This window comes from Neovison vison, chromosome 2 (assembly GCF_020171115.1).
Source record: "Neovison vison isolate M4711 chromosome 2, ASM_NN_V1, whole genome shotgun sequence".
NCBI lineage: Eukaryota > Metazoa > Chordata > Mammalia > Carnivora > Mustelidae > Neogale > Neogale vison.
The window spans coordinates 9,288,665-9,314,586 of NC_058092.1; the positions used below are offsets into that span (position 1 = coordinate 9,288,665).

At 56.2% G+C, this 25,922-nt stretch overlaps 1 protein-coding gene across 1 annotated transcript in view; it reads right to left on the reverse strand.

Moving 5' to 3' along the window:
* DHRS3 (dehydrogenase/reductase 3) overlaps window positions 1-23,848 on the reverse strand; it is a 37,567-nt gene extending 13,719 nt beyond the window's left edge. The window contains exon 1 of the mRNA XM_044237200.1: window positions 22,584-23,848. Coding sequence (XP_044093135.1) covers window positions 22,584-22,778 — 195 coding nt within the window. The 5' untranslated portion in view covers window positions 22,779-23,848. The remainder of the gene's footprint in view (window positions 1-22,583) is intronic.
* Between the last annotated feature and the right edge of the window lie 2,074 nt (window positions 23,849-25,922).

The following is a 25,922-nucleotide window of genomic DNA, read 5'->3' on the forward strand; positions in this document are numbered from 1 at the left end:
GCCCAGGGAGCTCTCTAGAAAAATCTGCTGACCAGAGAATAGTGAGTGACTCTACCCCACCCAGCTTGGACTTCTTTGTCCAACGTGGCTTGCTTGAGTGCCTGGACTTGGCATTCATTGTTAGAGCTCAGCTGCAGAGCACAGAAAGCAGCCCCTCCCGCAGTGACGTGAGCTGGGTGGTCTCTGGGTGGGTCCCAGGAGGGCCATCTGTTTATAATTGGCCGCCCCTGAGAGAGCCGAGTCCCTGGGAAGATCTTTAGCAGAACAGCTCATGTCTCATGGGCTCCATGTCTTGGAGCAAAGTAGTGTGCTGAGTTGGTACCTTCCTGAGAAGGAAGAAAACACCCCCGGGACCGAAAACCATGGCAGCGTGGCGGGGTGGCGGGGTGGGTGGGTCACCGTTTGGAGGGTGCACAGCTCTCCTCCACTCTGAGCGCCTCCAGTGGGAGGACATCAATTAGACATGAATTAGAATCCAGCCTTGTGGACAGACGAGAATGAGCAACCAACAGACTTCAGCGTGACCAGGAAGCAGGCGCGTGGACAGGTAAGGCTGAGAGCGAGAATGCGTACTCTCCAGGGTGACTTAAATTTTGAGTTTTCCCCTCTTTCAGAGTCCTGTCCATTTCCAGAAAGAGATCCCCTACCTTTTGGGTAGAGTGGCCTAGAACAGGCTCGGGAGCCAGACGGGCTGGGCTCAATTCTCTGATCTACCACTTGGGAGTTCCAGGAACTTGGCAAACCCACAGAGCTTCTCTATAAATCAAGGTCATTAATTTCAAAGGGTGGCTTGGGAGATGCAGAAAGGACACAGTCAATGCTGGCTCTTCTTCGTCTTCTTAATGCAGGAAGAGAAAAACCCCGCCCCTTGCTCGCAGAAGATCCCACTGTTCCCCCGTAAAACTGTAGTCATCGGGGCCACAGTGGCCTGGAAGACCCCAGCCGGGGCTCGGCTGCCTTGCTTCTAGCCACAGCCTGACCTGAGGCACAACTGCGGAATCTTAAAGACCTCCCCGTTTCTCTCCTTCCCCCTGACTTAGACCTTCCTTTGTCCACACCCCTGGCCCATGAAGGTGGAGACCGTGGTCAGTGCTGTCCGACCTCTCAGACGGGCTACAGGGCGCCCTGCAGGAAGATGTCCCGGGAGAGGTTTCCAAGTCGAGCTCTGGGGACCCTGAGGAATCCGGGAAGGAGCCTCGAGGGCTGTTGAGGGGTGGGAGGCTCGGGAGGCAGCGTCCCAGGGTCCCAGCCCCTCCCCAGCGGCCATGAAGAGCAGGGCCACGTTTTTAAAGAAAAGATTGACTGATTGATTGATTGATTGATTGATTTGGGGGGTCGGAGAGAGAGTCTTAGGGCAGACTCCCTGCTGAGTGTGGAGCCCAACATGGGGCTGGGGCCCACGACCCAGAGGTCAGCACCTGAGTGGAAACCAAGAGTCGTGGGAGCTTAACTGACTGCACCATCCAGGTCCCCCCAAAACCGTGGCACTTCCTCTTTTTTTTTTTTTTTTTAAAGATTTTTGTAATGTTTTCATTTGAGAGAGAGAGTGAGTGAGAGCAAGAGCGGGGAGGAGCATCAGAGCAAGAGGGAGAAGCAGGTTCTCCGCTGAGCAGGCCGCCCGGGACCCCGGGATCGGGACCTGAGCCGAAGGCAGATGCGGAGCCACTCAGGTGCCCCAGTTGGGGCCCTTTGATTCGTCTTCTAGAACAGCCATTTCTACAAAGATTCTGTTGCTAAAAATAAAATAAAGTTTGAAGGCTAGCGGTCCGGATTCTTACCCCTTCCTTCTCTGGGACAGAAGCGTTTTCTCTAGGAATGAACCCCAGTGGGCTGCCTCTAGCCCCCACCCATTGGGAGTACCAGCCTGTGCCCCCCGCACACGCACCCAGCCGACCGGCCCTTCTTCCGAAGAAGACGTTCCAAAATGACAGTGAAAAAAAAAAAAATCAGTGACAGGGATGGGAAACCTCCTAGACGCACTTTGGACTTTCTCATCTTTCCACCTTCCCTTCCAGAAGCCCCGTTTCTACACTCCTCACATCCCTGTCTGTATCTTGCCCTTAGGCTCCTTCCCCATGTCCCACCACGGCCGCCTGACCCCAGAGACTCAGAGGTGGCCGAAGCACCAGGCCTCTTTGCTAGGGACTCAGGCTAGAGGTGGCTCCCCCTTCCCGTTCCTGCACTGCGGAGCTGCCCAAGTGACAGGAAGGACAGGTTCGCGCTGCCTTCGTTCCCTGTTTGGGCCTGCCGAGAAGGTTCTGGATGCTACTGGCTCGCTGTTGGAGAGGACTGTTACGGAGCTCCTCAAATGCGATTAGGCAGCACTGTCCCCTTCTCGCAAGTCCCTGACCATAGCCTGGAGCTGGACGGACTTCCTCCCTTGCAGTGCCATCTGGAACTGGCCCTCGGGCACCACGGGGATCACCACGAGTGTCACACCCTGCTGCAGTCTGTCACCTAGTCCTCTTGACAGCTCTAGGAGGGAGGTACTGTGTCTGTTCCAGGCCCTTGAGAAGAACGGTTCCTCACAGCGGCCCTGCGGGTGGGTGACAGCATGACTTGTGTCCCCCAAGAAGGCACATCCAATTCTGATCCCTGATCCCCATGCACTGGGAAAAAGGGTCTTTGCACATGTGATTAATTAAGTTAAAGTATCTTGAGGTGAGATCACTCTGGATTAGGGTGGACCCTAAAATCCAATGACAGGTGTCCTTATAAGAGACAGAGGAGGGACACACAGAGAAAAGAGGAGACCCCTTCCCGGCGGCAGCCACAGAAGTGCGGTCCTGGAGAAAGGAAGGCAGGAGCCTTGGCCACCTGACGGCTGGTGGAATGGAGCCCTCAGGAGTGCGTGGCAGTGCGGACGGGTTGAGGTAGAGACCAATGACACACTGCCCTTGACCACTGGGACCAAAAAGGTGTGTCTGATCTGTAGATAACATGGGGCCGCTGGAGGCTGGGTTTTTAGGTTCACAGCAAAACCGAGCAGAAGCTACAGAGATTCACTCCCTGCACCCACCCCTGCACGGCCTCCCTATTACCAATGTCCCCCACCAGAGTGGCCGACTTGGCACAGCTGATGAGCCCGCGCAGACACATCCCCGTCACCCAGAGTCCGTAGCTGACTTGAGGGCTCAATCCTGGCTGTGTACATTCTGGGGGTGTAGACAAATGTTTAATGACATCCTATCCCCTCTTGCAGTCTCGTACAGAATAGTTTCACTGCCCTCGGGGCGCCTGGGTGGCTCAGTGGGTTAAAGCCTCTGCCTTTGGCTCAGGTCATGATCCCAAAGTCCTGGGATCGAGCCCCATATCGGGCCTCTGCTCTGCAGGGAGCCTGCTTCCCTTCCTCTCTCTCTGCCTGCCTCTCTGCCTACTTGTGATCTGTCTGTCAAATAAATAAACAAAATCTTAAAAAAAAAAAAGAAGTTTCACTGCCCTCAAAATCCTCTGTCCTCCCTCTGTTTGTCCTTCCCTCCTTCCAACCCCGGGCAACAATGACCCTTTTAAGGTCTCCGCAGTTCGGCCTTTTCCAGAATGTCATGTACTTGGAGTCACAGCATCCAGAGCCTTTTTCAGATCACTTCTCCCACTTAGTAACACACATTTAAGGGTGTCACCGTATCCTTTCGTGGCTTGATAGCTCAGTTCTTCCCAGGGCTGAATAATATCCCACTTTCTGAATGGTTTTGTTTATATTTCCCTTCACCTACCAGAGGGCATCTCGGGGGCAAGTTTTGACAGTTACGAATAAAGATGCCGTGAACAGCCTTGTGCACATCCTTGCTTTTTTACTTTCCAGATCTCTCCCAGTCCCTGGGACACCCATGTCCCTCCGTGACGGAAGTCTTATGTTCCTGAGGATAGAGGGCACCTCCCCCCGCCTTACTTCCCACTTGCCCAGAGCCATGTTTTCTGCAACTGTTTCCAAACCATGTGTGACCATGGGGCTGAGTCCCCTCTCAAGCCAGGGTGTGGTCCTTGTGAATCTCTCTGGTTCCAGAACCACTGGGAAAACCCTCCAGTGTTTTCTCGAAGGCTGACTCCACAGAAGAGCATAATGTCTCACCTCCAGGCAGACGCTCAGGGCTGACGGAAGAGCCTGGCCCAAGGGCCGCGCCGCTTTCTGTCTACACTTAGACCACACTCGGCAAAACCCGGGGGTGTGCAAACTCGGGCCAGAGGTGTTAGCTGAAGCCCCATGACCTTTGCCTCAGTTCCTCCCTCTGGACCTCCTGGTGGAGAAGCCCACCTAACCTGGAGCTGCAGGTGCTGAGAAGGGGGGAGGGGAGAGCCAGTGGGTTCGCACAGTATACATCCTCGGTAGTACCAGCCTGAGAAGTGGGACCAGGAGTGCCATGGATGGACAAAGCTCAGACAGGCTGAGTAACTCATGCAGGCGGCGCTACCACAAGTTTCAAAGCGATGCTGCAACCTAGACCCCAAAGCCAAGCTTCCCAAAGCCAAGCTCCCTGTCCTGACTCACTCACTCACACATTCAAGGGGGATTACTGAGTGGTGACTACGCACCAGGCCGTGTTGGAAGCCCTAGAACACGGCAGGACCTAAGTTCATCCCCCTCTCCTGGCATTTGCTCTCCTGTGTGTAGGAGGAAGATGGGAACAGTGAACATAGGAACAAGCTGACTATGTAATGTATAAAGCAAGCAAAGTGCATGGGAGGAACAGGAAGCTGTGTAGGGGCGCTGAGTGGAATGATCGCGGGGTAGGACGTGGGGGACAGGGAAACCCTCTCTGGTAGGGTAATCATTTGGGCAGACTTGAGGGAGGTGAAGGAGGAAACGATGCAGAAGTCTGGGGAAAGAACCTTCCAGGCAGAGGGAACAACCAGTGCAAAGGCCCTGGGGTGGGGATGAGCTCAGGGTGTTGGGGGAGGTCCAGGGGCAGAGCTGAGTGGGAGACACGAATTTGGGAACTGTAGCTGGGAAGGGTGTGGGGGGCTGTGAATTCTATTCCCAGTGAAAACTGATGTCCTTTTGAGCGTTGTGACCAGAGAGAAGACAACCTCTGACTTGGGATTTCAGAAGCAGTTCCGACTGCTGGACCAAGCGTTTGGAATGATGGTGGGAACCAGACAGCAGAGGGGGGGGCTGGTCAGGAGCTGCTGTCCACCGCAGAGGGGAGATGGGATGAATGGGGGGGGGGTTCCCACGCTGGGACAGTCGGGTACAGCTGGTGGAAGAAGAGGGGGGTGGGACTGGACTGCCAGAAGAGGGGTTCCAAGAAGCCCCCAAAGGGTTTGGCCTAAGCAAATGGAAGAAGGGTTGTCATTCCCCGAGCTCCCAGCCCCCAGTCGCCCTCTCCAGGAAAGGTCGTCTTTGGCAAGTCCCAGGTATGGAGGGAAAGCAAGATCCCGACTTCCATTCCCGGGTCCCTTCCACTTCCAGAACACTTCGGGAAGCAAAGTGCGGGGGAGGGGTGGCGGAGAGTGAGGGAACGGTTCCAGGTGGCAAGGGCAGCCTCCCCAGGAAGAGGGTGCCTGGATGCCAGCCAGCCAGGCCGGCGACCCACGTAGCGCGCCGCTGGTAAACACACCAGTTTCCAATAACAAAGCGCCGGCAGCCGCGGCCCTGCCCCGCCGCTAACGAGCCGCCGGCCTGCTCCGCGCGGGGAGGCAAGTCTGCGCTCACATGATGGGGTGAGGGGGTGGCAGGAGGAGCCGCCGGGCGAAACCTCAACGGGTCTGGCAGGAGGCTCCAGGAAGTCTTTCTTATAGTGGGCCCAGGGGCGGGCGTAGGCTGGGGGCCCGCGGGGGTCCCGGGAGGGGGTGCGACGGGGACGGGGCTGGGCCGCAGTCCTGGGTGGGGGATTGGGCCGGATCCGATTTGGCCCATGGAAAAGGAAGGGAAAGGGGAGGGGAGGGGAGTGGGAGTAGATTGGGGGGCTGTGGTCCCGGAGGTGAGGAGGTTAGGAGGGACGTCTGGGTGGTGTCCAGAGCGCGGCCGGGGTAGGGTTTGGGGTGCGGGGGCGGGGATGGGGAGAGGGTAGGGGAGGTGGGGAGGAGGGCCAGGTTGGGGATAGGGTAGGAGTGCAGGTGGGGTGGAGTGGAGGGGCGGTGGGAGGGCCAGGATGGGGAGCGAATGGGGTACTGATGGGGAGCAGGGCCAGGTTGGGGACGGGGTGGGGGCGCGGTTGAGGCGGGATGGCGGAGGGAAGTTGCGGAGGAGGCTGGGCTGGGGATAGGGGTGGGGGCTTGGGGGAAGCGGGGTGGGGGGAGGCGGGGAGGAGGCCGGCTTGGGGTCGGGGCAGGGGCGGGGGTGGACGGGGTCCCCCTCCAGCCGCAGGGACCGCCCGCGCTTCCTCCCCGCGGCCCAGCGGTAAACAAACCCCTGACGTCAGGGGCGCCGCTGGCCCCAGGCTGAACCCGGAGCTGTAAATGAGATGCGCGGTGCCAGCAGCCTCCAGGCCGCGAGGCCTGCGCGCCACACAGGCTCGTCCGCGCCGGCCTGAGGTTACCCCAGCTGCACACACGGACAGGATGCTGCGAACGCCACCAGACATTGCAACACGCAGCCAGTCTGCTGGCCGCAGCGTGAACCCTCCGCCGCCCCCCCACCCAGGCAGGCACTGGCCCAGCTGGAGCGCAGCCTCCCTCCTCCGGAGCATCCCCGGGGGCTGGCAGCTTCCACCCAGCTGGGGTCAGCCTCTCCGCGGGGGACCCCATCCCCTGCCTCCTCAGGGTGTCTCCAGCGCCGAGGGCTGGGCCTCTGGGGTCAGCTTTGGGCTTTCTGCCCGACAGATTGGGGGAAATGCCTGCCTTGGTGCATGGCCTTCTGGGCAGCTCATGGTCTTGAAGGAAGCAGAAGTGCTGGGGACTGAGGATCTTCCTCCAGGTGACGTCGGATGCCAGCGGGTCCCTAGGGCTGCCCCCCAGCCACTCCCCACCTCCCCTATAAGCAGAGGACCGCCGCGGATTCCAGGCAGCTCCCAGAGCAACCCTGGACTGCTTGCCCTTGGCAGTGCCAGGTGTCCGAACTGCCCTTGGGAATGGAAGGCAGCCTGACCGGGGCCGGCAGGCCAGCGGTGTGCTCTGGAGTCGATTTGCTGTGTGACTTTTGGATGAGTCACTTGGCATCTCTGGGCTTCACCATCTCCCTCCGGGGGAAGTGGGGAGAATCGAAACTGGCCTCCCTGTGCTGGGGTGGAAAGGTCAAAAGTTCGAGAAGCCCTCATCAGGCCGCTGGGGCTGGCCAGCAGCCTCAGAGGCAGCAGCCTGACCTAGAACTTGGAGCCACCCCAGAGCAACCGAGGCGGGGCCTTTCCTCACCCACCTACCAGACGTGCCTTCTGGGTTTACTGGGAGTGGTGGGGGCTGTGGGGATAGATGTAAACAGTCCCCCGGGCCCAAGGAGCCCCCACACTGGCTCCCTTACTCGGACCCCACTAATTCAAGTCCTTGTGGGGCTTGGGGAAGCTAGAAATGACCGCAGATGTTTAAAAAGGACCCCAGGAACGCAGCAAGGCACAGCTTAACACCAGCTTCCCCATCACTGAAGCTAATATTTAAATCTCTCTCCCTCACATCACCTGTTTTATGGCCTTGACAGCATTTTGTCACTGTCTGACATTTTAAGTTAGTTCTTTGCTCCCCCGACACACACATTCTAGAACGTAGGTTCTCAGGATGAATTCCCAGCACCTGGCACAGTCATCAGGTGCCTGCAAGTATGTGAATGAATGAATGAATGAATGAATGAAATCATGGCTATCACAAGGACCAGCCACGTCATTTGTGGGGCCCCATGCAAAATATAAATGCAGGGCCCCCTAGTTCAAAAAATTATTGAGAATTTCAAGACAGCAACAGCAGGACATTCAGAACGGGACCCTCCTGAGTGTGGAGGCCCTGAATGCCGGCACAGGTGCCACACCCACCCAGGAAGCCGGCCAGGGCCATTCCAGAGAGGGTGGCTGAGAGCAATACCCAGGGGAATTCAATGCCAAATCACCCCTCACCCAACCCCTCTGCCTCAGTTTTCAAATCCAAACTCTCCAAGGTCTGTTTTTTTGTTTTGTTTGTTTGTTTTTTTCCTTTTAATTGCACCCTTACATTTAAGCAAGTCCTCAAGGGACTGCAGACCTGAGCTATGGGCCCATCTTACAGATGGGTCACTGAGGTCCTGGAAATGTCAAGGGCCTGGCCAGGAGTGGCAGAGCTGGGAGACCAATCCTGGCAAGGTTTCTGGGAGCTACTGGTGGAGGTGAGAATGTGGCTGTGGTTTTGGAAAAGAAAAGGCAGATTTTTTCCACTGGGGTATCTCTTTCAGCATCCCCTTCCCTCCGAACCAAACCTTCGGAGGTCCCTGAGCTCCTGTCCCAGGAAAATCTCCAGCTAATTAAGCATTATTTATGGACCGGCCTCCTGAGGACAAGCTTTAAATTACTTGCAAGCTATGCCAAGGTAACTATCAATCCTACAAGCTATTAATTAGGAATTGGTTTAATCTCTGCGGGATAAAGGTCAAACACCGTGGAGTTGACCCTTGTGGCTGAGGGCTGGGGGACACCGCAGCGGGAGCCAGCCTGGCCCAGGATGCTGGGAGCAAACCTGCATGGGCCTCACGTGGCCCAGGAAGCTGGGCAGAGGGGTTTCCCCGCAGTACCAGCCCTGTACAAAGTGGAGAATTCTGCCGGAAAACCAGCCTCCCCTCCCCTTCCAGGAACCCAGTCTGGTCCTGCACTGTGTAAATATCCTTCTGTGACTCCCCAGTGCTCTCCCCATAAGTCCCAACCACGCACCATGGCCACCAAGGCCCATGAGGGGTTGTCCTGCCTACCTCCCACCACCTCGGCCCACTTCCCTTCCAGCCAGGCCACACTCGGCTCCCTTCTTCCCCTTTGCCTGGGGGTGTTTGCTTTCTGCGATCTCCACCTCCCCTGAGGGCCTCCCCACCCCACCCCAGCCTGGCCACCTCCAGCCTTCCTTCTCCAGAAGCCAGACTGCCTGGCCTCCAATCCCATGACCAGGGCTGCTGTGTGACATGAGGCGAGGACTTAGCCTCTCTGAGCCGAGTTTTCTCATTCCAAAAATGGGACAGGAGTAGTTCCCACCTCATAGGGTTGCTCTAAGGAGCAAACGAGATTGTCCCTCTAAGTCACTTCGAGTACAGGAAGAATTGTATGGACAGCAAAGTCAGAGTCGGCTTGGCAAGTCCTCCCCTGTGCCCATTGCTGGCTCCCACCGTGGTTTGCCCATGCAAACATGCATCACACCTACGGTCGCTGAGGGTCCCTGGTCCATTTCCCCAACTAGACTGAGGCTGGGACCCAGAACCATGTTTTTTCCTTGTCATGCCCTCCTGATCCCTGGGGCCTAGGAGAGTCCCCTGCATATGTCCTTCCCTCCTATCAAATCTGCACCCAGGGAAAAGAGTCAATAAAAGTCCCCTGTTTCTATTTTGCTCTCCAAGGGCAAACCTTACACAACGGACTGCCCCAGTCACAATGCCAGCCTCTCTGTGGTGGGAACTGTGACATCTTCCATCCCTGGTGACTCTGGGGGGCCCTTGGAACAGATCTTTGTACTCAGCAGGTGTTCTGGGCGGGGCCAACCAGCATTTTCGGAGCCCCTGCCAAGCATGTAGGACCATCTCTGGGAATCCTCCCAATGGCCCCCAGGGGAGAGAGGTTGGGATTTGCTCTGTCACTTTGTGGGTAAGAAAGCTTCCCCAGGACACCTGGTCCTAATCCCCAGAATTTGTGAATGTGTTACTTTCCGTGGGAAAGGAGGATTAGGGTTGCAGATGGAATTAAATTTGCCAATCAGCCCACTTTGAAATAGAAAGATTTTCCCGGATGATCCAGGGGGGCCCAGTGAAATCACAAGGGGCCTTCAACCTGGACAAGGGGGACAGCAGAGGGGGACTAAAGGGAGGATGTAAGCATGGAAAGGTTGGCCGTGAAGATGGAGGAAGGGGCCATGAGCCAAGGGACACAGGTGACTCTGGAAGGCGAAAGGGCAAGGATAATGATCGATCGTCCCCTAGAGGGGAATCAACCCGGACACCTTGACTTCAGCCCAGTGCGACCCAGCTGGGTCGGACTTCTGACCTCCAGAGCCGTTAGAGCATGAAGGCTAGCTGTTTCAAGCCACTGAGGGGGCGACAGGGTTAGAGCCCCCACCGGAAGCCCAGACACAGAGGCTGAAGGACTTGACCAAGGCCACGGACCAGAGGGGCTGTGATTGAAACTCCATCTGTCTGCCGCGGTCGGAGGGCCCCCAGGGCCACAGCAGCCCCTCCGCGGCTCACCCATCAGCATTGCTAACACAAACCTGTCTTCACTGGGGCGCCGGGATGGCTCCGGCCATTAAGTGTCCGGCTCAGGTCTTGATCTCAGGGTCATGAGACCATGAGATCGAGCCTCGCACTGGGCTCCATACTCAGCAGCGAGTCTGCCCGCCTCCCTCCAATGTGTGTGCTTTCTCTCTCTCTAATGAATAAATTAAAAAAAAAAATAAAAAAGAACAGTCCTCAAGAAATGCTTTCATAGAGAGCATGGGACGGGTCGGAGGGGAAAGTCCAACATGATCGCAAGCCTGACTACCGTGGCCAGCGCACAGAGCGATTCTGTGCTCAGGACTTTCTCTACATGGTCTCACCGAGTCTTCGTTTTGCAGATGAGGAGACTGAGACTCAGACAGGCAGGACTCGAAGCTTGCCCGGGGTCCCTTGGCCATGTAAGCGGAAGAGCCAACGTAAGACGTTTGGTGCCTTGGTTTTCGAGCTTAAAAATCTGAACTGCTTTCTCTACGGGCTGCGGGGGCTGGCAGAACAAATGGACGTGGGTGTGTGTGCAAACACACGCGCAAACACACGCGCACAAGGCTCAAGAGGTGCACCGCCACCCCCTCCACAGGACAATGGATCTGCCAGCCCAGGGGGTGCTTGGGGTCCCGGCCCCCTTTGCTCCCAGCCGGGGCCTGGAGGAGCCACTCTGCTGCGTGTTCTCAGGGAAGTGGCCTGGAGAGGTGAGGTGGGACCACCCCCACCCACCGTCCCAAGTGAGAAGTGAGGACTGGGGGTGTGGGAGCCGAGGGAGGCCTGACGTCATGTGGGCGTGCCTGGCAGGTCTGCCCGCCCCGCAGGAAGGTCGCACTGCCCTTTGTGGTCACGCAGGCCCCAGCTCCCCTTGCTGACCTGCCCGCGAGGGTCAGAGCAGGCTGAGCAGACTGGCTGGGCTCTCAGAGGACCCTGGTCCTGGGAGTTCATATCTCTAGGACCCCAGACACTCTTCTTCCCACCCTGGAAGGACCCAGTACTGGCTCCCTCTGGCTCACCTGCCCGTAGCCAGAAAGGAGGGAGAACCGACTCCTCACACCCAGGAAAATACCACCATGAACAGTGACCCAGCAGAGGAGCTTGCTTTCCTTTCCTATCACAGTGGCCTTGAAGCTTCTAGAGAAGGTCACCAAGAAGGTCTGTTGACAACCCGCTAGGTCCCCTTGACTGGCTGCTCATTTTGCCTCTTTGTGAACTACACCCTCGCAGAGGGCAAGGAGGTTTCAGCTCAACCCTGGAAGAACCATTTTGCCCTTTTAGCTCCTGAGTGTTAGGTAAATGACCTGATAATGTCTGCAGAACCAGACTTGGGAGGACTGGTTAACAGGTGGGTCTGGATCTCCTGGAACTTTCCACTTGAGATGACTAAACGCCGGACTGGTCCTTCCCCAGAGAGTCCCGGACATCTGCTCCCAAAGCCCTTGGTCCTGGTAACAGCACTCCCACTGTCCCCACAGCAGCCCACCTCCCCACTCTCAAATGCTGTGACTTGGCTGGGACTGGTCCACCCCTGACTCAGAGACAGGCCTGTGACCCATTGCTGGTGTCTGCTTCAGGCTCAACCCTGTCACAGCCAGGGAGGCTCAAGTCCCCTTCTGGAGTTGCTGAGCAGACGATACAGGTCTGTCCCCTGGACTGGGAGCTGGGGCGGGTTGGGGGGGCGGTGTTTAAGGTAGCAAGGGGCAGATGTGAGCAGCCCCGTCGCAGAGGAGGCTTGGCCAAAGAGAGACCAAATCCTGACAGCATCGCTATGTAAGCCCCTGAAGCCACGCCCAGAAGTAGACCTGCCCACAGACCTTTTGGTCACAAGAGTCTAAACCCGTTTGAAGGGCACCTCCAGACCCGCCACCAGGAAAGCTGTGGTTCCTGTGGTTTGACTCATTTAGACTCTCACTACCAAAGGCACCGGCACAGAGTCCGCTAGGCACGGTCCACACGACCCGTTCTGTTCCACACCGTGATGACCGAAGAGACACCAAAACTCAGTGATTCAAGAGGACACCCTGGGTTTAAATCCTGCTGGGTCACTTACTAGCTGAGTGATCACAGTTACTAACCACCAGAGTCCTGACCAGCAGAGAGAGAGGATGGGAACAGCACGAGACTGGAGCTCCCTGTGGGGAGCAAATGACTTGATTGCCTCCACAGCGCTCAGAACGGTCCCTGGGCCCAGCCTCAGGCGACACAGGCTCTCGCTAGTAGCACCGGTGGGTCATGCCTTCGCTCAGGGAACCCCCATTTATTATGCGCCTACCTTGTGTCTGAGATTGTGCCAGGCTGCTGAGGGCACCTGGTGAGTAAGAAGACCTGTCCCCCGCTCCCAGGGGCTCTTCCCGGTCTTTCGGAGAAGACCCGTGGCCACAAGCCGCTGCAAAGCGGGCCGAGTTGCCATGGTAACCTGTGACTTTGGCCTCACCACTGCCCACCCCTGTCCATGTGAGCTACTTGGACGCAGAGATGAAAATGGACTGCTGTACCCACAGAGGGGAAGCCGGTGGGTTTGCAGGGGAGTGGGCAGCAGGGAGCAGGGCAGAGGCCCAGCCCTTGGCCAGTCTCTATTCTTCGGCCACAAAAGGGCCTGCATTGGACCATCCCTGCCCATGAGGAAAGGGACGGCCATTACCGGCCATCTTAACAGGGTTGGAGGCCTCCAGGAGGAGAGAAAATACGAGGCTTTAAGCCCTCCCTGTGGAAAGGCTTCCGCTGTCTCTAAAAAAGGTCACGAGCTGAAGTCACTGAGGGTTTCTGCGGCTTGGGCACAATGACCGCCTTCCTGGGGAGTCAGAACCAGCACGGATTTTACCAGCACGTTCTTTGCCTTTTGCCCCCTCCCCCCCACCTTGTGCCCAGCAGAGCACCTGGTTCAACAAGCAAAAGGTAAAGAGCCATGGTTGGGGAGCGTCCATTGTACCCCCCGCACTGCCCCTGGCTCCCCACTCCGTCTGTCTGTCTCCCCTCCGTCTGTCTCCTCGCTCCCATGGACTGGGAGGTTCACACATGTTACTTTACTGAATCTTCACAGCCTCGTTCTTCAGATGAAGGAATTGAAGCCCAGAGACATACAGTCCCTTATCTGAGGTCACACAGCAGTTTGCTGGGAGGCCCCCTATGTATTTATGGGATTGAATTTAGGCACGAGTGCTGCGGCCAGTGGGCTGGCCTCTGCCTCTCCAAACACCATAGCCACTGACGCGGCTGAGACGCAGCCCATGGATCAGCTCTGGGGCTGGGGTGGCCAAATCACATGACTTGAGGGCCAGACGCTGAATTTGGGAGGCCATCTCAATCCTGGTTGAGAAATTAGGGTTTCTTTTCTTTTTTTTTTTTTTTTTAAGATTTTATTTATTTGAGAGAGAGAGAGAGAGCACGCGGGGGGGGTGGGTCAGAGGCAGAAGCAGACTCCCCACCGAGCAGGGAGCCTGATGTGGGGCTCGAACCCTGGACCCTGGGATCATGACCTGAGCTGAAAGCAGACGCTTAAAGACTGAGCCACCCAGGTTCCCCGTGGATAAAATCTTTAAAAAAAAAAAGAGCCGCAGATTGGGGACCCAGTGAGATGACCAGTGGGAGACCCAATGAGGACCGACCAGAGAGAGGGGCGCGTGCCGAGCGTTTCCTACAACAGCTATTTTTAAGCTCTATTTTTTCTTTAGAGTAATGGCATTCTTTCAAAATGCACACAAGAATTTTACGTGGAATTCAAAAGTATTAAACAGATCGACGTGAAGCTGATCTAGTTAAGTGGGGGCGGGGGCCCCTCCGAACCCTATTTTTTCCACCTTCCATGGGGTCCCACCTTCTTGAAACCCCTCAGAGCTCTGGAACTCAGTCTGAAAACTGGGTCCTAGAACCTCAAGTAGTATTGGGGTCTGCCTCGGGGGCTGTGGGGCCCAGAGGGGCCAGAGGCCTGTAGAACGAGGCATACAGATAGAACACAGTGATCTATAAGCACTTCCCCAGGAGTATGTTTCAAATCTGGACAAAGTAATCATATCACTCACAATCAGAATGCTTTTCCAGCCGCTTCCCTGAAAGGCCACTGAAAAGGGAATTCAAGGTTGCGTTCTCCAAAGCCAGGGATGCCCAACCGAGTCAGAACGGCTTGGGCCGGGTGGCCTGTTTCGAGTGACTAGTGTTGGCATTAAGCCAACGGGTCACAGATCTGTGCTATCCCCCAGGGTTGGCTCTGGCTTCTGAGTCACAGGACCCCAGAGGGGCCCCTGCCTGTGCTGTGAGCTCTAGTCCTCCACTGGAATCCAAGCCCGAGGGACTTAGATGGACTTTGATTAGATCTAGCACCAAATTTCTTAACCTGTGGTGGGGATAGGCATCAGGGACATCCAAAGACCCCGTAGAAGTTTAAAAACGTGTGTCGTGTGTTCTTTTTAGGAGGGGGGTTATACCTTCTTCAGGTCCTCAAAGGGGTCTACAAACAGCAAAAGATTGAGACTGACTACAACTCCCTCAGTTGTCACTTCCTTCAGGAAGTCTTCTGAGATTTCCCCTAATACAGTGATTGCTTGCTCCCTTCCCGTACTATCAACCCTCCAGGTCACTCGGGAGGATCCAGCTGGGTGGCCTGGGAATTAACCGGAAGCTGCTGGCACTCACTCTTCCTGCAAGGCTGGCTCCTTGCATATTTGAGGTGTTCCCCAGGTTATCCAATGAATAAAGTTCAACCGTGTTGCTGGTTGCTTAAAGCAAACACAGATAACCACGGACTACCCTAACCCTTTCGCAAGCATCCCGTTCATTGTAGGCAACTATTGTTACTCGTGCTTAAAAACTATTTCTGTAGAGGGGCCGTAAGCTCCATCCCCCGCCCACCCTGCTGACTCCAGTACAGCTTATCTGTCCTCTGTCTGGTACCCTGAAAAGCCCAGCAGAGGAATGACAGGACCTCTGAAGGCCACTGGGGAGGTCAGGTGAAGAAGGGCTGTCCTCTTTTGAGCCTTGGCTGATGGAGGCTGGTATCCTCTCCTTCTGGCCCTGCCTGGGTCACTGTCCTCCCTGAGGTCACTCTGCCAACAATGATGCACGAACCCTAAGAGGTGGAAGGGACCCAGGGGTTCGCGCAGAACCTAACCTCCTCCCCAGCGCAGGAATTCTCAGCATACTCAAAGAGCAGCCTGCTGGGTTACAGAGAGTTCCAGAAGGCAAGCAGGTGTTGCTGGGTCGGGACCCAGTCTCCAGCCCCGAGCCCTCCCACGGCCTGGCGCGGCTCGCCATCCCACCTGGACTAGGACCCTGAACTCAACCCCCACGGATCTGCCACCAGACCTAAGCCACGGCTTCTCATTCTTGTCATCCTGACCCCGCTTCCTGGACACGCTCCAGCTGCTCAAGGACCCTCTCGAAGTGTTGACCAATACTGACCACAGTTCTCCAGAAGCCCTTCGACCAAGTGGAACAGAAAAGTGTCTCCTTCACTCTGGGCACCAATACATTTGCTTTTATTTTATTTTATTTTTGCGGGGGGGTGGGGGAGAGTTCATCTTTATTACCATTAAAGTCATCTTGCTGGGGCTGGCTTATCTTTCCAAAGCATCAGGGGCTCTGGCAACCTGGAGACAGTCGTCCCATCAGCCCAGAGGTGCCACCAGGAGAGAACCTCGTTTATGTGCTTCTCTGCGCCAGCTCCCAGGTCTAACTCGCTGAGTCGGTGAACTCGTCTGGCAGAGTCACCGTCACCCGGAGCCAGGTCCCCCTCGAGCTGGTCGGCATTCTTTGCCTAAGGCTTCGGCAAGAACAGATCAGGACCTGGAGGAGAGCAGGTCTCCCCAGCGGACTCCAGGCCCCGGGTCCCACAGGACTCCCACCCACCCCACTAGGGGCAACTCCAGCCTAGAGCCCCCTTTGGGCCCATTCACTTCCATTTGACTGGAGAGACAAGGGAAGACATCACCAGCATCTTCCAAATCCCTGAGCTCTGGAAGGCTCTCAAAAGAAGGCAGGGCAAGTCTGGTGTGATGTTCTTTGAGGGGGCTGCGGAAGTCTGCGCTGGCCTCCTAACAGCCAGTCCCCCGCCTCCCGCCCCCCGCCTGACAACGCCTCCCTTGCTCCCTGCAGCCTGTGATCCTGCTGCGGCTGGGTTGGATCTGGCACTCTCTGCCCCAAACCCTCCAGGTGCTCCCAGCTTCCCTCAGCGTCAGAGCCAAGTCAGAGTCAAATCCAGTTCATGAGATTGTTGATTCCCACCTGCCCGCCCTGCTCCCCACCCCCAAGCTCCCCGCTACTGGCCTTGCCCTGCACCTCTCCCTCCCCCACCCTGCACCCCTGCCCCGCCTGGAATGCTGCTACTAGCTCCTTTCCCCACTATGTCCTCTCCGTCTGCTTTGCCTCTTTCGTTTTCCGCTTAGCACTTAATACGACCCAATGTGCTCTTTTATGTCTCTTGTTTATATTCTGTCTGTCCCCCTCACTAAACTCTCTGCTGTTTACACGGCTGGGGATTTTTGTCTGCTTTGCTTATTACTGTGTCCCCAGTGCAGTATGGGACACACAGAAGGTGCCGCCGTTTGTTGAGTGAATCAAGGAGTCAATGGGTGAACGAATGAATGAGTTCCCACCCACCATTCATTTGCCAGCCCGGTCTGGTATTTGGCCTCTGTTTTTGGGAATCCAGAGTCTTCTTTCTTGTTGGCGCTCAGATCCCTCCCGCACTGGTCCGACCATGGACGTGTGTCCATCTGAGAACGCTAGTGTCTAAACAGATTCTCTTCTCTCCTTTTCCTTTGGCTTTAACTTTTCCTGACCTTTACAGTTCATCTGAATAATATGTTTCAAATGTTTCCTTTCAAATATCTTATATACTTGGTGTATTTTTAGACTGTGTCTTTTGAAGGCAACAACAAGGCGAGCCTCTTCTAATGTTCTAGGTGCGGTCATGCTTTTGAACAAGGGCAAAGGAGAATATGTTGGGTCTGGAATCATTTCTGCACTGATGGCCAGAACTCTGTGGGATTTTGATGGGGGCGGCAGGTTGGGACAAGGTCCTTCCGGGACAAGTTGCAGCGACTGTTGACAACCAGAGAGCTTTCTCAGGTAGAAAGAGACAGCCAAGGTCTACCTTCTCCTCAATCTGGCTGAGATCATTTCTTAGTGATGACCTTGACAAGTAACAAGCTGGAAAGGAGGCAGGGAAAGTAACCACAAGGATAGAGCGATCAGAGGGGTCCATTCAGGGATCAGAGCCAGAGGCTCTGAGAAGCTTGAAGCCCAGGAGGGCCCGAGTGTAAGTGAGAATTCGCGGACAGGCTATAGACTGAACGTGAACTTGTCTAGCGAGCATGCTCTAAAGCCCTAACAGACAATTTGGTGACTTTAGGATAAGCTGGAAGCTCTCCTGGATATGCTGGGTGGGGAATTTGGACCCGTCCATGCCCTGGAAGCAACAGGTTGAAACTATTATCTCCTATAAGAGTTAAAATAAACCCATGGCCGACAGCTAGCTGTCAGAGGCTGTGGAGAGAGCTGAGCATGGGAATGAGCCGCCCATCCACCGCCCGCATGTTTCCCAACACTGAGCTGCTGCTTTTTCTGTCAGAGGCATCTGAGGAGTAGCAAGAAAGGCTGAGATCAGCCGGGAAGAGGACAACCGTATTCTGAATCAGTCTTCCCCTCCCAGCTCGGGGAGCTTGGTAATCTGCTGCTTTCCTGGGATGGCTGATCTGTGATACAAGAACTTTAAGGCATGTCGGGATTTTAGGGGCCACTGTGGCCTCTCTCATTTTATAGGTGTGCTGCTTAGCTGTCGCCGAGAGAAGGCAGTTACTTTCCTAGGGTTGTAGCAGAGCTGGGTCTAGGGAACCCCACAGAAGCCGGGCCACAGCTGGCACGGATTCAGAGTTCTGCCGCCTGGCTTCCCAGGGGAAGTGGGCGGGGCAGTAAGAGGGAGGTGTGTGTCCATTCATAACATGGTCCAATGCCCCAAGGTCCTGATGCCCCAAGCTGAAACACTTTCCCTAGATGCTGTGGTAGGACAGGTGGCTACCTTCTTGCTTCAAGCCACCATCAAATGGGAGCCTGTTCCTTTTCCCAGAAATTTCTAGCTGAGTCTGCATTCAGGGTGAGGGCAGAGGAGATGCGCCATTGCCATCTCCCACAGCACGCCCTTTTTTGGGACCTCCACCCATCATTGTTTAATAAGCTATGTCGCGCTGGTGGCTCTGGGTCCCAAAGGAATCCCTGTCTGGACCCCTGTCCTCTCTACTCCTCCTTTTTCCTGTTCTCATTTGTACTGGCCTGACTCAGGGTCTGAGATACAACCCCCCCCCCAGCTCCCCATCCCACTCTACGATGTTGTCCCTCTTTGCCTTCTGCCTCCCTTCCCTGATTCCAGGGGGGCACATAGTCTTTGCTCAGGTGTTTCCTTGCACCTGGAGTGACCTTTTCACATCCCTGCTACTTGGAACTCTTGTCTCAAATGCCACCTCCTTCAGGAAGCCTTCTGTGAGCCTCTGTTAGAGATTAACATCTCCACAGTGCTCCCTCCCCACTCCCCCATGAATGAGCAACTCAGGCCCATTTAGAACCTCTGACTGTGATGTCATTGGAAGCAGGGTTTTTGGAGATGTAATTAGTTAAGGTTCATTACTGATTGAGGCTTCATGACCCATTGACTGGTATCCTTACAAGGAGAGCGCACAGAATCCGACAGAGACAGTGGTTAAGGCCCCACGAGGACGCAGAGACCAAAGAGGTCTCGCCCCAAGCCAAGGAGCTCCAGGAGCCTCAAGAACAAGAAGAAGCAAGGACGGAGTCTCCCGTCGGGTCCTGCTAACACCTTGCTTTCAGACTTCTGCCTCCAAAACTCAGAGAGAGTGAATTCCTGCTGTAAGTCATCAGGTGAGTGGTAATCTATTACGGTGGCCAGAAGAAATGAACACACGCTGTAATTTGTGCCTTGACCCTGAGCACCCAGCCGTGTCTCTGGGTCTTTCTTCATCTTTGTTGTACCCACCCCCCGCCCCCCTCCAGGCCTAGTGCTGTGCCAAACACCTGACAGACCCCTCAAGCAGGTTCGGTGAACTAGACGGTCATCGCGGCATAGATGGGCCTGGGCCTGCCCCAGCGTCAGGAATGGGAAGGAGATGGGACTTGCTGAACGTATGGGGCGGAACAGGATTCACAAATCGACGTAAAGGGCTAGTTCCTGGCTAGCTGCTTCAGGAACAAGACTCTCCACCTACATAGTATAACTCAGTACCAGCCAAGCAGATGCAACTCTGAGCCAGCTCTCATCCTGCCTCCTGGAAATGAATGGGTCCCTGAGTCCGGGCTGTACCCGTCCTTTATGTTTGGACTGGGTCCTCATGTGTCGCCCCTGCCTCCACAGGCTTACAATCACAGCGCAGGACTTGCATCTAGCCCCTTGCCTCATACCGGAACAGAAACTGGAACAGTCACTGCAAAAACTTCCAAACCAACAGTCCACTCCTCCTCCTCCTCGGGGCCCCTGCGAAAACCCAGTCAACATCAAAGACTTTGGAGGCCGTGCCAGCCGACTAGCCAGCCAGGAGCCTTGAGGGGATGGGGGGAAGGCCCAAGCTCTGTGGATGCTTTCTTGGGAGGAATTCCAGGGGAGCACAGAAAACAAAACCAAAAATATTGTAGTGGGAATAACCAAGTAGGAGCCTTCCCCTTGGAGACCCCTAACCAGGGCCGGCCCCGCCTCAGTTTACCTCGATATGTTGTGGGGTAAGGACAGAGGTCTCCAACTTTCCAACTCCTGGAGCCTTTGTGACCCTTTAAGAAAACACTCCTTTGGGTCACCTTTGCAGCCTAAGGCACACCCCCACCCACAAATATTGCCAAAGAGCATTATGGGAAACTGGGTTGTCATTCTTTCCCAAGGTGACCTGACATCTCTTCTGGGTATGCCATCTGCTGGCAGAGGCTCTGGCCTTCCTTACTTCTTTCCCTTTGGGGGACCTCCCCCTCTAGATCCAAAGCCACCTAAATCCAGTTGGAAGGGTTCTCAGAAGCAGCCTCTCCTTCCAACACAGGGAGAAGGACAGTGATCTGTGGTTCAGCAAGTTCACCTGTCTCACTGGCATCCCTGCAGCTGTGGCTGGTGCCACTCTCCCTGGCTCTCGGCAGCCCATCCACGACCACCCTGAAGCCCACAGTTTGCACAACGTGCTCAGCAGGCCCCATAAACTCCCCACTCCACAATACGGGGCCCTCTGTCCCCAAGCCCAGGGGGCCCCCCAAACACTCCAGGCTCAGGATCGTCCCAGGGCCCTCTCCATTGGCCCCAGACGGACTCAGGCAGATTCCAAATTCCCCACCGTGGCAGCAAGTGGAGGGCTCATTAAAAAGTAGCTTTAGTAATTGGTCAGACAGTTAAGAGTTATAGGGAGCGCTCTGGTTCATCCTGAGGGCTGATGACTAAACCCAGCACGAATGGCACTGGAAGTTTCACAGGCCCATGGATCCCGTTTCTGGAGACGCGGTGCCAATTTGAGACATATTTCTAAATGGCCCCGAGTTTATTCCCTGGAAGAGAACGTCCTTTCCAAGTCAGGAAGGACAGGGTTCCCAATGCATGAACTTGCAGGGTGTCCCTCGGCGCTATTTTACTAAGCCTCCCCACCCCCAGTCCTTGCCACCGCCAATGGCATATACTTCTTTAATTTAGGATTGTTTATAGTCAGTCAAGTTTTTCCAGATTGTCTAAAAGAGTTCTTCTTCATAAGCCTACTGCAGCCAGTTACAAAAGCAGTAAAAGAGACCAGGACTTGGGCCAGCTGGAAGAGTCTGAAGAAAGTTTCTGCGGGACGCAGACAGCTAAGGAATGACAATCACACGCGACTGTCCCCAACCCCACATACCCCTACAAGGACACCTCCTGATCTCCCTCCACAAAGGGCTTTGGGGAGCCCTCGGACGGGGCATCACCCCAAGGAAATGAAACTGCTGAGAACAACTCCTACTTCTCCTTTTTCAGTGTGTCCAAGGGTTAAAAACACTTCCGAACGACTCTTCCAACTACAAGGTCAAGCAGCTGTCCAAACCACCCAAGGAGAAGCAGGAGCCAGGGACCGCCAACTCCGGGCGAGCTGGGCCACCGCGGTCCTCCCCTCCCCTACGCTGGCCCGGCAGGGGAAGAGTTAATCGGTCATCGGCTTTGGCTGATAGTTCAGGCTCCAAAGTTCAGTCCCAGTCTGAGCCACCCCGGAGGAATTGTAAATCTCGGGGCAGTATTTAACAAAACAAAAGCAACCTGGAATTACAGGCAGGTTTGCTTTTCTACAGTACATATTTACTTAATCCCCTAGGTATGTGGCTCCCTGTCATATCAGCTGGCTTCTCCAGCCCTTTCACCCGCAGCCCCCCCCTCAACAGTTGAAGTTTCAAACTAATTCCCTGTTTTTGCTCTTCCTCCTCACAGGGCCGGCTGGAGACAGTCGGGCCTGCCAGCCTCCAATCTCTCTCTCCTTTGCTCTAGTCACCGGGTGAGTCAGCCTGGCTTGGGTCAGAGCTGGGTGACAGCCGGCTCACCCTCCCCACTCTCAGGCACCAGGTCTGGGAAAACCAGAAGGAAGAGATGCTGTAACCACCAAAAAGCTAAAGGCAGCCCAGGGGCAGGAGGGCCCTGCCCACAGTGCCACCTCCTCCTCTAATGGGGAGGAATCCCATCTGGGGGGAGGGGACAGGGTTGAAGGTGAGAACAAGGGCTCTTTATCAGCTGCTGGTTACCGCTGTCCCCCTCTTTCTAGATTTCCAAACACCTGGGCGTGGGAGTGCTTCTCAGGCCCGGCTAGACATCCAAGACCACTCCCCCTTTCAGACCCAAACCGAGTATCCCCTCTCTTCGTGCCTCCAGAGCCGCAGCCGCCCAGGTTGGGGCTGGGAAGCGGGTTGCCAAGGAAAATACGAAGCCAGCTAGCAGGCGGCTCCCAGCTCTACCCAGGAGCGCACACACCCTGCACTCACCAAGGGTGGTGGCAATGGGGGGAGGGCGAAGGGGGAAAACACACCACCTTCCTTCGGGAGAGGGGAATGTGGGAAATGGGTGGGTCTCCTCGGTTTCGGGGTGGGGGGTGAACGGCCAGCCGGCCACCGACCCCAAAGGAGCGGACCGGCTCCGGACCTGCCAAAAAAAGACAGTCCGGTGCCGGGGAAATTTACAAGGTGAAACCGACTAGCTCAGCACTCGCGGGTGGCGCCGAGAAGTAGGGTGGCCGGCGACTCTCCCGGGGGCGGGTTCGGCCGCGGCAGCAGGTGGGCGTCCCCCGCACCTTCAGCCCCCACCCCCTGGAGTCGCAGTGCCCGGTACCTTTCTGGCGCCGCGTTCTGCGAACTCGCGAGCGAGCTGGCGCCCGATGCCTCTCCCGCCTCCGGTGATGAGGACGTTCTCCCGCGACAGGTCCCGCAGCTTGGCGGGCAGCACCAGTCCGACGGCTGCTTTGGCCACCAGATAGATCATCTGCAGAGGGAACACTACCAACGCGCCCAGCCATTTCCACACCATCCTCCGCGCCGCGGAGCCGGGCAGGGGGGCGAAACTCCCCGGACCGAGCAAAACAGGAATTAAAAAAAAAAAAAGAAAGAAAGAAAGAAAAATAAAGAAAGAAAAGAAAACACCCCAAACAATAATAAATAAACTGAGTGAAGTTGGGGGGGAGGAGCGAGGCGTCCCACCTGGCCACTCTTGAAATCACCTCGTCCCAAATGCAAAACACCGGGTGAGAGAGGGGAAAAAAAAAAAAAAAAAAAGGAAAAAAAAAAGATAAAGATAAATCCTCCTCGAGAGGAGAAAAAGCGTCTGAGAAGGTTGGGACAGTAAGAGGCTGGAGGGGAAGCCGGAGGTGGAAAGTTCTAACAAGAAGTTTCTTGCCCCAGCAGCCGTTTCGGCTGGGGAATTCTCAGGTAATGTTTACAGGCTGACAGAGGAGTTTAGGCAGGGGGGGGGGAGGCACCAACCACACGCGCGCACCCTGCTACAGTCCCGCGGTTTCAAAGTGCAAGATTTAAAAAAAAAAAAAAAAAAAAAAAGCCGTTTCCAAATTGTAGCGCCCCCCCCACCCCTTCTCCAGAAAAAAAAAAAAAAAAAGGCGGTGGGGGGGGGAGTGATTGGAGCTCCCAATTCAGCCCGCGAAAGTCTCCCGACTCATTGCTATTCTTGGGCTCAGGAAATTGCTTAAACGCGATCTGATTGCCAGCAACGTGCAGGAGAAGTGGGGGGTCCGGGTGTCAGTTTCTTTACGTGCATGGCTCGGCCTCGCGCGCGCTCGCTCGCTCCGGCTCTCGCCCTCCCTCTCCCAGCAGAGGCCCGGAGTTGCCGCTCGATCCGGCTCCCTTTCTCTCCCTCGTTAGCATTTATTGCCTTCTTTTTGTCCTTTCCAACTTGGAGAGGGCCCGGGAGCGGAGCGCGTGTGGATCGGACGCCCTCGTCAGCGCCGCCTTATTCATTCGCTCCCGGGGCAGCAGCGGCGCGGAGCGAGAGGGCTGCCCTTTCCTCCACCCCCCCAACCCCCCCATTTTTTAATACCCCATTAAGTCTGATTGACAGTTAAAGTTGTTCCGAGGCTTCACTACCGTTCCTCTGAGTGGCTGCCGCGGCCTCCCCTCCCCCTGCGCAGTGCGGGGCGCGCGCGCGGGCGCGCACACGGGCTCGCTCCGACTCGCGCTCTCCCGGGCTGGCTCCCCTCTCTGCAAGCCGGGACTTGCCGGCGGTGTCCCTGAGGGCTCGCAGCAGTAACTCGAACACGCTGGAACCGACTCCTGCGAACCGGCTCCCTCCCCGAGACATTCCTCCCGGCCCGGGCCGCGGTCTCCCCTCCCCGAGCTGGGGGCGCCCGCGGGGCCAGGTGCCGGGTCCTGCGCGCGGGGCAGGCCCGGGGGAGCTCGCGCGCGCTTTGATCCAACCAGGTGGACCCGGGGTTATTTCAGGCTATTTGGTCAGCCCCTGCCTCCAGGTAGGACCAGGAAACCGCTCCCGCCCTTTGCCCAGACGCCTTCTGTCTTCACTTAGGCTGCACTTTCTTAGTCTTGCCCGAGCCCTTCTTGTGGCTGGGGGCGGGGAACAGCTGGGGAGCCGGATTTTGCTTTGAGAGGCGGGGGTGAGGAGGGTTAAAGGAACCTCTGCCCCCAAGGTGCCAATAAAATCCCCATAAGATTAGCTGGGAGCATATTTATTGCTCATCTGGGGTAGAATTACCTTGACTGACAGCAATTTCTTTAATAACAAAAGCCTGTAAACAAGATGTCCTACACGGGAGCCCCTGTGCTGGGCAGGCAGCGACTTCTGTCTTTGGGTCTCCTTGGGCTGCCCTGGCCTGGCACCCACCTTCTCACCTCCCGCCCTCCCCCGGGGGAGAGCGTCTCCTCTGCTGCAGGGTGGGACCCTGCTATTTAGAGAGGTCCATCGCAGGAAGTCTGGGAAGTGAGTCACACTAAAGCAGCTCCAGCTCGAAGAGCTGATGGGACTTGCCTCCCACTGCCCCTGACGGTTCCCTGGGAGGCAGGGAGGCCGAGAGGATGAGCCACGGATCTACTCTGTAATCTGGGGCAGGAGTTCTCCAGCCAGGCTTGTTGGGGCGAGGAAGCCGGGCCTCACCCCCAGACCTTCTGATTCAGCAGGTGCCCTGGAATTAGTAGGTTGTGCAGTGCTCCACCTGGGAGCCCTGCCGAGGTGAGGTGCCGGTGAGGGAGTCACTTTCAGAAAAGCTGATCTGGGGGAGGCCGTGGCTGGGGATGACCTCCCGGCCCACGGCTCTCTAGTTCTGGGGAGAAGTTCTGCAGGCCAGGCGAGGATCTTCCTTCCAGGTGAATTGGGAAACTTCTCGTCTGCAAGAGTGGGGTTGGACAAGAGCTCTCACACAGAGAGCGTCTATTAGGACATTCAGTCCTCCCACGGACCTTATATTAGTAGTTCCATTTTCTGATTACCCAGCCAGAAACTAGAGGAAGGAGGGATTCAAACATGGACCTGATTTCTCCCCACACACTACCCTACTCGTGCGCAAGGGGAGGCGAGTGGGGATGAGGCTCTCTCCCGTCTCCATGCAGCCCCCCCAAAAGTGCGACCGAAGGGCGGGCCATTGCCTTCATCTGACTCCTAGGCAGTGGCGGAGGGCAGGGCTCTGTCAAAGTGCCTGTGTCCTCCCACCTTGGAAGTCTCTAAAAGTGGAAAAGAAATCCCAACCCGAGAGAGACAGGCCCTTTCCACCCAGCCACGCCTGGTGTCCGCCGGCCTGCTAACGAGGCGCTGGGGAAATCTGGAGCTGGAACCCTGCACTCTGCCTGTCGTCATCTGTCATCTGTTATCCTCGGAGCCGCCTAGTGGCCCGCTTGCCACACTGCGCCTCTGGGCTGCCCCTGCGTGGCCTCCAGGGTTCCCGCTCACTCACCAGCTCTCCTTTTCCTTCCAGATCTTTCTCCTACGTCAGGGCAACACCCCAAGCCTAAACAGGGCCGCAAAGATCATAGCCCCCTCCATGCGTGCCTGCGGCTTGACCCAGGAGACAACCCGCACAGAGCTCATAAGCCACTCATAAACACTGGCATGTTCACCTGTGTCCCCTGGTCCCCAATATGCTACCTGCCCCCATTTTTTTTTTTTTTAGATTTGTAAAAAATTCATTTGAGAGAGAGAGAGAGATTGCATAAGCAG